The sequence below is a fragment of the Ziziphus jujuba genome, chromosome 11, assembly GCF_031755915.1.
Source record: "Ziziphus jujuba cultivar Dongzao chromosome 11, ASM3175591v1".
Lineage (NCBI taxonomy): Eukaryota > Viridiplantae > Streptophyta > Magnoliopsida > Rosales > Rhamnaceae > Ziziphus > Ziziphus jujuba.
Window position 1 is genome coordinate 20,532,196 of NC_083389.1, and position 12,682 is coordinate 20,544,877.

The 12,682-nt window shown below is 32.3% G+C and overlaps 1 protein-coding gene and 1 long non-coding RNA gene across 21 annotated transcripts; both read left to right on the forward strand.

The window, feature by feature from the left end:
- The first annotated feature begins 2,345 nt into the window (after positions 1–2,345).
- Positions 2,346–5,613, forward strand: LOC132799185 (uncharacterized). Of its 4 annotated transcripts, none has more exons than XR_009634827.1 (5): positions 2,346–3,128; positions 3,658–3,750; positions 4,860–4,975; positions 5,070–5,160; positions 5,510–5,613. It is a non-coding gene; the product is annotated as an uncharacterized LOC132799185 (long non-coding RNA). The 4 variants fall into 4 exon arrangements; XR_009634829.1 differs by having other exon boundaries at positions 2,346–3,121; XR_009634828.1 differs by lacking the exon at positions 3,658–3,750 and having other exon boundaries at positions 2,347–3,121.
- Positions 5,614–6,974: 1,361 nt separating this feature from the next.
- LOC107433026 (probable ADP-ribosylation factor GTPase-activating protein AGD14) lies at positions 6,975–11,818 on the forward strand. Of its 17 annotated transcripts, none has more exons than XR_009634811.1 (4): positions 6,975–8,975; positions 9,199–11,005; positions 11,127–11,172; positions 11,423–11,818. XR_009634811.1 is itself a non-coding variant. In XM_060812655.1 (2 exons), exon 1 carries the CDS (start codon positions 8,136–8,138, stop codon positions 8,871–8,873), a length of 738 nt encoding a protein of 245 aa, XP_060668638.1. In that variant the 5' UTR covers positions 6,975–8,135; the 3' UTR covers positions 8,874–8,975; positions 9,199–9,445. The 17 variants fall into 17 exon arrangements, 1 of the variants encoding a protein (XP_060668638.1); XR_009634812.1 differs by having other exon boundaries at positions 11,439–11,818; XR_009634806.1 differs by having other exon boundaries at positions 9,199–10,990.
- Positions 11,819–12,682: the final 864 nt, after the last annotated feature.

Consider the following 12,682-nt stretch of genomic DNA (forward strand, 5'->3'; position numbering starts at 1 on the left):
ATCACTTTAGAGACACAAAGTTGCTATCTACGTATTTTGATTTTCTTATTATTATTATTATAAAGTTGCTATTTATCCACTGCTCCAGATTTCAGAGATATTAAATTATAAATTTTAAAATGGAACGGCTGTTCTATGCGTTTTGATTTTGAAATTTTGTATATGTAACTTTATAATTTATGAAAATATTTTTATTATCTGTTTGGATTTTTTCCACCTCATTGTTAATCTAATTTCTAACAAAAGTATAATAAAAAAAATTAAATATGGAATTACCCAAATTATGTAATAAGTTGCTAAAATCATAGGAAATATAAAGATAAATTGATTTGATAGTAAACTAAATATAACTGGATGAAATTAAACTCCTAATCAAATATAACTATAATATTCCCTTCTTAACAAGAAACGGAAAATATGTATCACATTATTCTTAACTATATATATTTTTTTGAAGATTAGAAAAAGTAAAAGCCGTTAATACAGTATAATTAAGTAGAATGAACCTTCTACAATGAAAAAATGAACGTATAATCATTTTTTTTTTATAAAATGTAAAAGCAAATATCAAATTTTTTTAATGTTCCTTTTAGACTTTCAAATATTACCTTCTAGTTTCCAATAAATCAGAGACAATAATAATCTTGGTGATGTCTATTTCATATAGAACAATACTTTTTATTGGCTCATTTTTTTGGGATATAGTTGTTTTCTATAGTTTTATTTGGGTCTAAAATAATAATGATAGTATTCTTTACATTTTAAAGATGTATGCTATGTGGTCTTCTTTTTCTATATGGGATCATTTATGTTTTTAATTTTTAATTCTATTTTTGTCTTTCTTTGTTTCCTCCTACCCTCTCACTTGCCCATTATCTCTCTTATTGGATTTTTTCTAAAATTTTCATCTTTTTTTTTTTTTTTTTTTTTACTTGCCCATTATCTCTTCTATGGGATTTTTTTTTTTTTTTTCCTAAACTTTTCATCATCTTTTTATTTTTTATTTTTTTGGGAGTAAAAGTGGGATAAGAGAGATAATGGGCAAGGGAAAGGGTAGAAGAAAACAAAGAAAAACAAAAGTAGTATAAAAGGTCAAAAAGCAAAATGGTTCCATGGAGAAGAGAAGAGCACGCGTGAGAAAGAGATTAAAGTGGGAAACAGCAAAGAAATTTCGTAAAAGTGACTAAGAAAAGTTCTGTTATTAGAATTGTTTTATTAATCTTAGGCTTCCTTTCACCAAAACCTAGATGTGGCCCAAAAAATATAAAATTATATATTTTTTATTGAAGAAAATATATACATAGTGCGAAATTCCAAAATCAGGTGGGAGCAGATGTCCCCACTGCCCTATGCTGTATCCATAATGCATGTTGTAAAGATTTTCAATAACTTTGGCCCCACACTTTAACATCCTTGCCCCGCCAATTAGTAATAAAGTTCGGACCACTATTTGGGTCTTCCACTAGCTATAAAATGAAATTTAAGAAAATATTATTATTATTATTATTTTTTTTTTGAAACTTTTTTCCCCTCATTCTAAATCTAATTTCTAACGAAAGTATAAGAGAAAAACATTAAATATTGGATTATCCAAATTATGTAACAAGTTGCTAAAATCATAGGGAACATAGATATGAAGTTGATTTGATAGTAAATTAAATATAACTTAATGAAATTAAGGTCCTATTTAAATATAACCAGAATATTTTTTCCTTAATAACAAAAGGAAAATAGATATATTAATCAGATTATTCTTAACTATATATATTTTTTTGAGGATTAAAAGAAGTAAAAGCTGTTAATAAAATTTAATTAGTTAGGTAAAATATACCCTCTTCAACAAGAAAAGAAAGGTATAATCCAAAATTTCAGAAAAAAACAAAAGCACCTAATCAAATGTTCTGAATGTTTCTTTTAGACTCTCAAGTATTATCCTCATTTAAAAAAAAAAAAAAAAGCAACACTCACAAATCTTCTATCGACACAAGAAAAATTGTAAGTAAAAGTCCACCAACACTTTAACGAGAATCGCCACTGTCATAGTATGGTACATGATTCAGTGATGATAATTGCTATTGTCACATTATCATGATTGATCCATCCTCTTTCGTGATAATTTTCGTCTCGTCACATAATTTTGTCACTGTAGGCCTAAAAACTTGTGGCGCCAAGTTTCCCTTCTTTATTTTCAAAAAAGTTGTGCTAAATTTTTGAGTTTGTAACTTAAAATGCTAAAGTTGACCGTCCAACCGACTTTAGTTACAACAAAAAAAATTGTCAGGATGTGTATTAACCCCAAAACGCAGCGTTTTTACATCCATAACCTCATTTTAAGTCCAAAATAGTGTGTTTTTGAGTGATATAGGATCCTAGAATTTTTTCCAAGTATCGTTGCCATCTTCACTTATACACACCCACCCACACTGACATTAACCATCTCTGATTTCCCTCCCCCAAAGCCTCCGTACGAAACCCCAAAAGATCAAAATCAGCTTCCACAAAATCACTCACCTGCTCAAGTAGCTAACCCCCTCAGTCCGATGTGCAATAGAAAACAATGGCCGATTCGTCTTCCCAACTACATTGCCTTCAACTACTCGAACTGCGTGGCCCCGAACCTTGAAGAAGATCTCCAAACTCTTCAGCATTATCGCTCGGACATCGAACGCCAATCTAACTAGGGAACTTTTTTCTTTAAGTCTCTCAAAAACTTTGCCCCTGCCCTCAATCGAGTCTCTCACGGCCTACACGGAGGAGTACCAGACGTTCCTCGTCGAGCTCTTTCTCGTATCGCTCCTCCTCTTCTTCAGCCATTACAACAACCACCAGTATTAACCCTAACCCTAACCTTACTGATACGAATTCGGTACCCAACTAGCTCGGTGAAACACTAAAAGAGAAGGGTAATGCTTCATGTCCCGAAGCTCGCTCGATTGGGAGTGGAGCAAAAATTCGTTGATCTGGGGTAGGGCCTTCTTCAGGGGAGAATAAGGATAGAAAAGTAGACTTTAATGGGTTTTCGATGGAACCCGTTAATGGATTCGGTTCTTTGACTAGTAGTGCGAATTCACAAGATCTACCGGTGGAGAAAGTTGATGAGTTGCCTAATCCTACCTGGGAGGTATTGGGTAATTGAAATTCCACACGTTTTGCTATTTTCTGTGTGTTATACAAATTTTTTCTGGTTTGCATATTGCTGGTAGATGAAAATTTTCTGGTAATTGAAATTCCACCTGTTAATAGATTTGCATTTTGTTGCTATTTCTGGTTTTCTGAAATCTTATAAGCTTTATTAGATTGATGAAATTGATTTATATATAATTTGCTTTGCTCTGTTATTTATTTATTTTTGTACGAATAGTGGAACTATTTCATTGTTGGCAAGGAAAATATGTACATATGTGTGTGTGTGTGTGTGTGTGTGGAGAACATTGTCAAGCATGCACTTTTCAAACTCTTATTCATTTGGTCTTCTTGAAATAATGTGAGTCAGCTAGAAGTGAATTGATTTAATATATTTTATTTATCTATCTATGTATATATAAAGTCTAGCTGCAGAGGCAGTTTTATTTGACAATATGTATATATAAATACGAAATTGAAATTGAAATGTGGTATTGGCCAAGGTATATAGGCATAAAATATATAATAATGCAGGTGAGGTGTGGATGTGATGAAGGTTAACCCCAAAAACTGCATAAACTGCATGAGCATTGAAGGCCAAAGGATGAAAGACACAAGGCAGTCGTGGTACTGCTGGCCAACCCACCATGCTGCTATCTTCTATCTTATTTCACTTTTAATATTCAAAGTACCACACGTTGTGTGGATATGTGCTTTCCATTTCTTTAACTTATTTCTCCCATCAATATCATTGCCTAAACAACAACATATATGTGTAAATATATATGTATATATTTTTCTCTCCCATGATAAACAACAACATATATGTGTAAATATATAAGTACATATTTTTCTCTCCCATGATCCTTCCAACATTTCAATCTTCTATTGGACTTGATACATATATGTAACATTCATGCATGCATTTGTTTATTTGCTTTCCTCGGATCCGATCATCTAATAATCTATCTGGCTCATTTATCATATTCTTTTTCTCTATTTTTCTACTAAAAACATAAACATTTTCTTTTTCTCTATTTTTCTACTAAAAACATAGACATTCTTCTCAGAATAAATGAGAGCACAGCTTGCATGCCTACCAACTAACTCTCGTGCAAATGGTAATTTATATGCGATTGATGCTCTATTCTCGGAAATATATTTCATTTCCTTAAAACTATCCTCTTCTTTCTTGAGCCAACTCCATGAGTGAGATAAACAGAGAACTTAAGAGAAGGAGAAGATGTGAATAGTAATTATTTGATTATGAATTTGTGTTTTCTTCTGTATAATCTTGTTTCTAAGTTAACTGTACAACAATTGCTTACCGCATTATTAATTTGATTTTGATGCTTAACAAGCAACCAACTTAGTGCGAATGTTTCAAAGTAGATACTAGATAGAGAAACCAACTAGTAAGTTTGTCCAACAAAACCCACATCATTTGGCACTATATCATATTATATATATATATATATATCTCTTTTTTTTTCCCCAGTTCTATATATTTCTACACACTTGTTTCATTCCTTCTCAAGGTATGGTATTCTTTTGTTATCCGTTAATGGTAAAATTTCATTTTGTTTTTTTTTCCAAAAATATAATATATACTTATTTTGGTTTAAGAACATGATGCAATGTAAGTCCGTGCCTAAAGTTAGATCATACTTGGTACTAGTATCCTTTCAATCTAATTATGGGTACATACTAATGTAGTGTACTTTGCTTTCTTTCAGATTAATACATGCCCTTTGTGAATCACTACTACATTGATGGGGATATTTTAAGGATTGCTGGACATATGATACAATTTTTTGGCAGGACAAAAGATTTCCTGTATTTGTTTATTCTTGTCAGTCTCTAACTTCATTGATCCTTGCTAGATGACTTTCGCTTTACAATGATTGCGTTATTGGGGTCCTTATGTATCTTTGTTATCTTGACAGTTTGCTACTAGTCCAACCACCAAAGATGACAAACTACAATGTTGATGAGCACTGTATTGACGTGGAGCCTCCAATCCTTAACAGAGTGAAGGTTAGCTTGTTTTGCTACTAATACTGCAATTTTTATGAGTTCTAAGATATAATATTATTGGAGCACATTTCTCATATATATATTTTTTTTCCCTTACTTCGGGTTAAACTTTTTGGCTGTAATATTATTGGAGCACATTTTTCATATTTTTTTTCTTACTTCGGGTTAAACTTTTTGGCTGAGACTATGATATACACTGTCATTTCCTTTTCTATCCATTGCAAATGTATAAGATATCACTTTATGGTACTTGCTCAATTTCACATAACCATTTTGCATTTTCTTTGATGTTTATTATTATTCACTTTTATCATTTAGATGTTTCTGTACTGCATATTTGGGAATGTAGGGCTCTTTGTGTTAGAAAGAAGCTCATGTGGTACTTTAAGAGAATAGAAGGCATTCAAGGAGAATGCTGCAGCATTATAACATCAAGATGGTTTACAGGCAAGCCAAGCACCATCTCCTTTTTTCTTTTTTTTTAATTAATTTTTTTTTTATTTATGTTTTTTTTTACCATTTTAGTTTAAGCTTATTGTATTTAGGCACTTTGTTTGGTGTACGTGGTGCTGGAATTTTAATGTAAAAGATGTTTGGTGGTAATAATAGATTATTCATTGTATGTAAATTGCATCATTTCAGCTTTTTAAAAGAAAGTTGATGTATTATCATATTTACAAAAAAGGTTTGGAATTATTATCATATTGAAAATAATTAAGTAGTGGATCTCATAAAAACATATTTGATTAAATAGCAATTGATGTATTATAATTTTTTACAAAAAAAAGGTTTGTTACTAAATTAAAAAGATGGTTTCTGTGACATTTTATATAAGTTAACCATTGGTAACTACGGGTATGTCAGTGTCAGTGCAATGATGTAACAAATCACTTAGTGTCACGCATATATTGTAACAATAGGTTATTGTGACAAGTCATTAAAAATGTCATTGATCATACAGTGTCAACTTTAAGTTGAAAATTGAAATGCTTTTCTGTCAAGACATCAGTTGTAACTGTAAAATAGTAGTGTTCAATGTCAAAATGTCACAAATACATACAGTGATAATTGATATGTAGCTTATAGGTTTGACTAGATGGTAGGATGCAATTAGTAACAATATACTATATGCTATGACAATTTTTATGACCTATATAGTGATATTTTTGTTATGGCTAATGCGCTATAAAACACTAACAATATAGATATTGTCACAAATGTGTACCCTTTCAGTTACAAACAATGTTAGTTACACTGATTCCTCGTTAGTGTCATATTTTTTGTGTCGACATTGTGACACGACTGTTGTTACTCTATATAAAACTGTGACAAAAAACAGGCATGTAGTGACAAAAATGCTGGGTAAGTGTTACCTTTTTATTTTTTTATTTTTTTATTTTTTTGGTGTGTGGTGCTTTTAGTTTGGAATAAATCGAAGAAAATAATAAGCTTGCTGCTGTCTATTTCATATGGAATAAGAGATTTTATTGGCTCATTTTTTTAGGGACAGTTGTTTTTTCTAATTTTATTTGGTCCTGAAATAATAATGAATAGTATTTAGAAACATAAATTCGCGGAGCATGATAAAGGAATTAGATTGTCAATAGTTATTCTATAATAGTCCATTCCCAATTCAGGTAGAGTTTATATTGATTTTTTTTTTTTTTCTTCTTTTTCTTGTTTTGGCAAATGCCAACAAGTAGTATAAACAAAGAACGTGTTCAAGAACATTTTTATATGTGTAGTACAAATTTCATTTCTATCTGATTGGCTTACGTTCACTTAATGAAACCAGTCTTATTTGGTAACTGCAGGTTCAAAACAAGGTAAAGTTTTAGAATGATGCATTGAGATCTCAAAGCCAGTAATTCTACACAAAGCCAAATGATGAATACATGAGTGATTATTCACAGGATCTCAGTTCTTTTTTTTTTTTTTTTTTTTGGGGGGGGGGGGGGGGGGGGATAAGGTGTCAAAATTGACTACGTGTCATGTCTGTTAAGAAGAAGCTGGGTCAGCTTGCTGTTGTTCAAAGAGATTGGTCTAAAACATTTGTTCTTTTTTATTTTCCGTCCGCCTTCCAAGAAACTTTATAAATTTTTTGTCTTCTTTAAGAAAATATTCCCAATGATACTATTTAGTGGCTGAAATTACCCATCTGCTCCTATGAGGTAGATGGAATAATGGACTTGGACCGGAAAGTTCCATGATTGGCTTTATTTTAGCACGTTTGCTTTGGTTTGTAAAAATACAATTAACTTGGAGGGGATTCAGGAGTATACCCAACCAAAATTTGCTTAGATTGGGATTGTAATAAATTGGCATATATTCTATGAACCGTTTCCTTTTGTCAGCATGTTTGTGTTTACTTACTAGTTGTAGTTTCGTAAAACAAGGTAAAAAACTACCAGTTGTTTCCCGTAGCCGTTTCACAATAGTTTGAAAAAATCAAACCTAGATAGACTTCCAAAGCCTTAAATGTCTGTTTTTTCTTGCTATAAATGGTTAGAACCCCATTTCTGTTTTTTCTTGCTATAAATGGTTAGAACCCCATTTCTTTAATTTATTTGTTGCATGTGTATGGCCTACGTTTGCCCTATTGTTAGATGGTTCTATAGAAGAGGGAGTATTAATTATGCTGCGTTAAGTTGGCTTCATAGGGGTCTATGCATTATTAAGTTTATTTCCTATAAACTTAAAATTTTAGTCTTTATAGTACCTCAACACTGCATCAAACCGAGCCTATTAAACTGTTAAATATAATAAATCATGGCATAAAATTCACTACAACATGTGACACTGCTGGTTACTTTTCTCTATTTCAGGATGCTTAGGTGATTAGTTTAGTTTTGGTAGCAGTGATATGGTTGGGATACAATGAATTAGGGCATCTCATTAGACGATTAGGGGTCATCCTATTGCACATGTCCCCTTGGTATTTTGCTTTGTGTTTGTTTTTTTTTTGATCATATGGTATGCTGCTCCCGTTATTAATCATCTCACAACAATTGCTCCAAATTCAAAGAAGAAGATCTTCAGGAAGTTCTGGATCAATAGATAGCAACTTTGTGTCTCTAAAGGCATTTGATTCAGGAGGATTAATAGATACTACATCAGAACCTGAACTAGCTGCTGGGCTTTTCCAAGAAGAATTTCCATTTCCTCAAAGTTCTGATAGCTTGGACCTTTCCAAAACCCCATATACACCTGAAATAGTTACTGCTGTAGCATCATCAATTGATTTGTTTCAGTTGCCTATTGCATCATCGCCTCCATCTACAGATTTGTTTCAATTGCCTATAGCTTCATCATCTGCTCAAACTGTAGATTTGTTTCATCCATATGTAGTGTCTTCTGCTTCATCTATGGTTGTAAAACAACCTTCACCAACTGTTTCAACTTCTTCATTAGACTTCTTTGCTGGTTATGCTCAGCCACAGTCAATTGCAACCTCTGGTGAAAAACTGCAAGAGGTTTCTGAGCCAAAAATGATCGATAGGCCTCATTCCTCGCCATCTATTCCGGGAACTCCAAATGTTAACCCCACAAATGTTGCTTCTGTAGATGGTGGTTCTTTCGGAAAATTTGATCTATTATCATCTCCAGCATCTATTTCGGCCACTGGAAATGACAACCCTAGGAATGTACCTTCTGTAGATGGTGTTACTGTTGGAAAATTTGATCCATTTTCATCCTTGGGTACAAGCACTTAGTTGCCATCATTCCAAGATTCTAGTTTCAATGCTCCTTCTTCAACTATTTCGAGTCCATGGAATATGAATGATGTTACAGTTCCCACTGCAACAAGTGCTCAGGTAAATTTTGCTGTACTCTGAAGTATGCACTTGTTATATTATTTGTGATTTTGATTCAGGAATAATAAATAAGTGCCTGATGTATAAGAACTGCTATTATTTTGTTTTTTTATGATGAAAATAAGAACTGCTATTATGTGGATGAAGTATACCAACCTTTTATATATATAGATAATGACAGCTAAAAGTAAATTGGCTGATTGTAATCACCATCCGTTTGTAGTATCTGAACAGTTATGGAATGCTTTTGAAGACTCTGCAGGGCGTTAAGCTGGGTGATGAAATCCATTTAGAGACAGACAAGTTGTCATCAACTGCAGATCAGTATTTGGGTTCTAGAGTTTAAGAGGTTGTTGCATTAAACATTTATTTATTAAATTGTTTATTTTGATTCATTTCATTTCCTTTTTATTCTTCTAAACATTGTTATGCAAAATTCTGTTGCAAATGGGATACAATAGGATTCTTCCCTTAGTCTGCGTCTTGTCATGCCATCCCGTAATGTGATGGGTCTGTCCTATACACCACCAATGCTTTTTTCGGTGATTGGTATGCTTTTGCTTTAACCTTGTAAAATTTTGATGGGGGGATACTTAGTAAGCATTACACACAAACACATACAACTGTCATTTTCTTTTAATCTCTTTCTTTTTACATGTGGTTGTTTCTTCTCACAGGAAGAGACAATCTCATGCAAGTAAACCCAAATCGAATAACCCATTGGATTTAACTTATGATTCAGATTTGGGACAGAACAATATGTTATGGTATTTATTCATTATACTGAGTCACATAAACATTTAATGTGGCCATTTCTTTAGTGTGCTTGCAGCCATACCTGTTTCCAACTGTACTTTAAGCTGACAATTGTTAGCTTTAACTATGTTCAGTCCCAAGCATAAATGAGATTGTCAAAAAAATAAAAAGAAAAAGAAAAAAAAAATATCGGGCACAAGAGCATTATTCAAGCAGACATAATAGTGGAAAGATGCACAAATGAAAATCATTTCAGAAGCTATCAATGATGGTTTGCTTTTAGCATTTTTAGAGTCATATATTTCCATAAAATTTATGGCTGAAGAGGCTGTTGATTCAGACTGCTTCTTATTAAAGGTTTTTATTTAGTGTTTATTATAAAAGTGCTTGGGAGAAGAGGAGAGGATTTAGAAAGGAAATTGAGGGTTTTTACTTGGTGTTGATTATAAAAGTGCTTGGAAGAAGAGGAGAGGATTTAGAAAGGGGATTCAAGAGAGGATTTAGGAAACTAAATACATTGAGGAAACATAATTAAACTAGGAAGCTAAATAATTTAAGAAGGCTTATAAAAATACTAAAACTACTTTTGAAACTTACACCTAACATAACTTTTGACTTTATGGATCTCCATCAGGTTTGGAGTGGAACAAAAATGCTGTATTGTGGAACGAAACGTTTATTGATCGCTGCTCAACATGCTGTAGTGTGTAAAGTTGAGCTATGGAACAAAAGAGATATTGAAGCATTATTGAAGCATTGTATGTGTATATATATACACACACACACACACACACACACAGAGTAGTCAGGCCTTGGCAACATCTCTCTTCTTTTTGTCTATATTTTTAGGATGCAGCTTATATCAGTTCCATGCCATGCCTTTAAACTATTTTCATCTTTTGTGTAAACTTCAAAGTTTATTAAATTTTATGAATTTATTTCACCTACTTTGTATATGTCTTGGTGCATATGTTTGTTATAGTACCTCACCAACCATCTGCTTTAATTAATACAAAGGCCTCTCCCCCTTCTGCCTCCAATATGTCTAAAAAAGGAGAAGGGGGGGGAAGGGTTGAGAAATTAAACATTTCTTATATCTAATGCCATCCTGCTTCACTTCTTGTTTGAGCTTCTGGATATGAGCTCCTTGCAAGCTGCTCTCCCAAATGCCCAGTTGTCTTCAAGCTTCCTTGGTGATGTATCTGAACCGTGGTTTCCCCAAAGTGCGGCGGCACCTTATATTCCAGCTGCAGGACAAGGTAGGACAAGTAATGGTAATGCCTTAGCTGTAAATTTTGCTGATTAAATGTCATTTTAAGCATGTAATTTGGATTCACCTGGTGAAAATTGCTGATTTGTTCCTTCCTGATCTTGATATTTTTGGCAACCTTATAGGTGGCTTAACATACATGGCAGCACAAGTGCCGAGCTCCCAAATACCGTAAGTTGTTTCTATTCTAGTTCGGGGTTCTCATCTCTTTTCATGGTTGTTAAATCCTGTTTCTCTTATGGATTAAATAGACCATTAAGAATTCTGATCCCTATCAATTAGGATTTGGTATCGGTAACATAATTGAAAAGGAATAAAAATAAATAAATAAATAAAAAATCTCGGTTAATTCACTAAGCTGAAAAAAGGTCAAGTCACTAAACATAATGAAGATGCTTATTTATTTATTTATATTTTGGAGGAATGTCTCATCACAGGGCTCTGTTGCATCTGTCGGAGGAAATCCTTTTGCATAGGATTTTGGTGGCTATTATCATTGATAAGTTGGTAGGACAAGGTTTCTAAGTTTTTGCTAATAGTTGGTCCCTATCCTATAGGCTACAGAATCAAAATTATTATACTGCGTTTTTTTTTTTGTTTGTTTGGGAAAAAAAAAAAAAAAAAAACTTGTTCTGTAGTAGTGCTTTCACCGTTTTTTGCAGGCCATCAAAATATTTGTTCTATCTGTGAAGAGATAAAAAATAAAAAAAAAAATAAAAAATTTGGGAAAACTCGATATATTTTATACTTATTATTATTCTAATTATTACTATTTATTGTAAGTATTATGAATTTATAATTATCCTCCTTTTTTTTTTTTGTTTTTTTTGTTTTTTGGTTTTTTGTTGTTGTTACATAAGAAAAGAAAACGTAGCAGAGCACGAAAACACACACAGAAAAATTTTTACTTTTTGAAAATTTTTCTTTTGTTGAAGTTGTCATTAATCAATCATATATTCATATATATACCTGTAGCAATATTATATTAAATTTTTTTGGGTAAATAATATTATATAAAATGCAGAAGAAAAAATATATTTTATCATATGTTAAGCTTCCATATTTAGAAGAGTTTTAATAGAGAGTATAGAGTTTATACAGAGGATTGGTCAACTGAAATGATGGGGATTAATAAACCTAATCAAACTGCTATTTTCAAATACATAGCTGTTTATGTGGAGGCTGTGTGTGTATTTAGTTATTATCTCAGCATGTAGAAGTTGCAACTTGGGTCGATAAATATGATGTTGGCATTCATTATTATATGCTCATTTCATACACAAATTAAGTAAAACTGTTTTCAAAAAGGGAAAAAAGTAACAACCAACATAATTTAGAAGGTAATAGTTATATATTTTGCTATGTTAATAGTTAAATTATATGACCTTTGCTATGTCACAGTTTGCCACCATTTAAATTATATGACCTTTGCTATGTCACCTTGGTTTGAGTATTATAATAGTGATTGTAGATTTAAAAAAAAGAAAAAAAATGGAAATGATTTCCAGAGATTCCAATGGTGTGGCTAGTATTTTGGAGATTTAATGTTCTGGAGATTCCAATGGTGTCGTTTGCATTCCGATTAGGGTAGTGTTAATAAAAAAGGGCAAAAGCCATAGCCATAGACACAGCACCTGCAAAAGATTTTGCCTTTGCAAAAGAAGAGGAAAAAGAAAAAAGA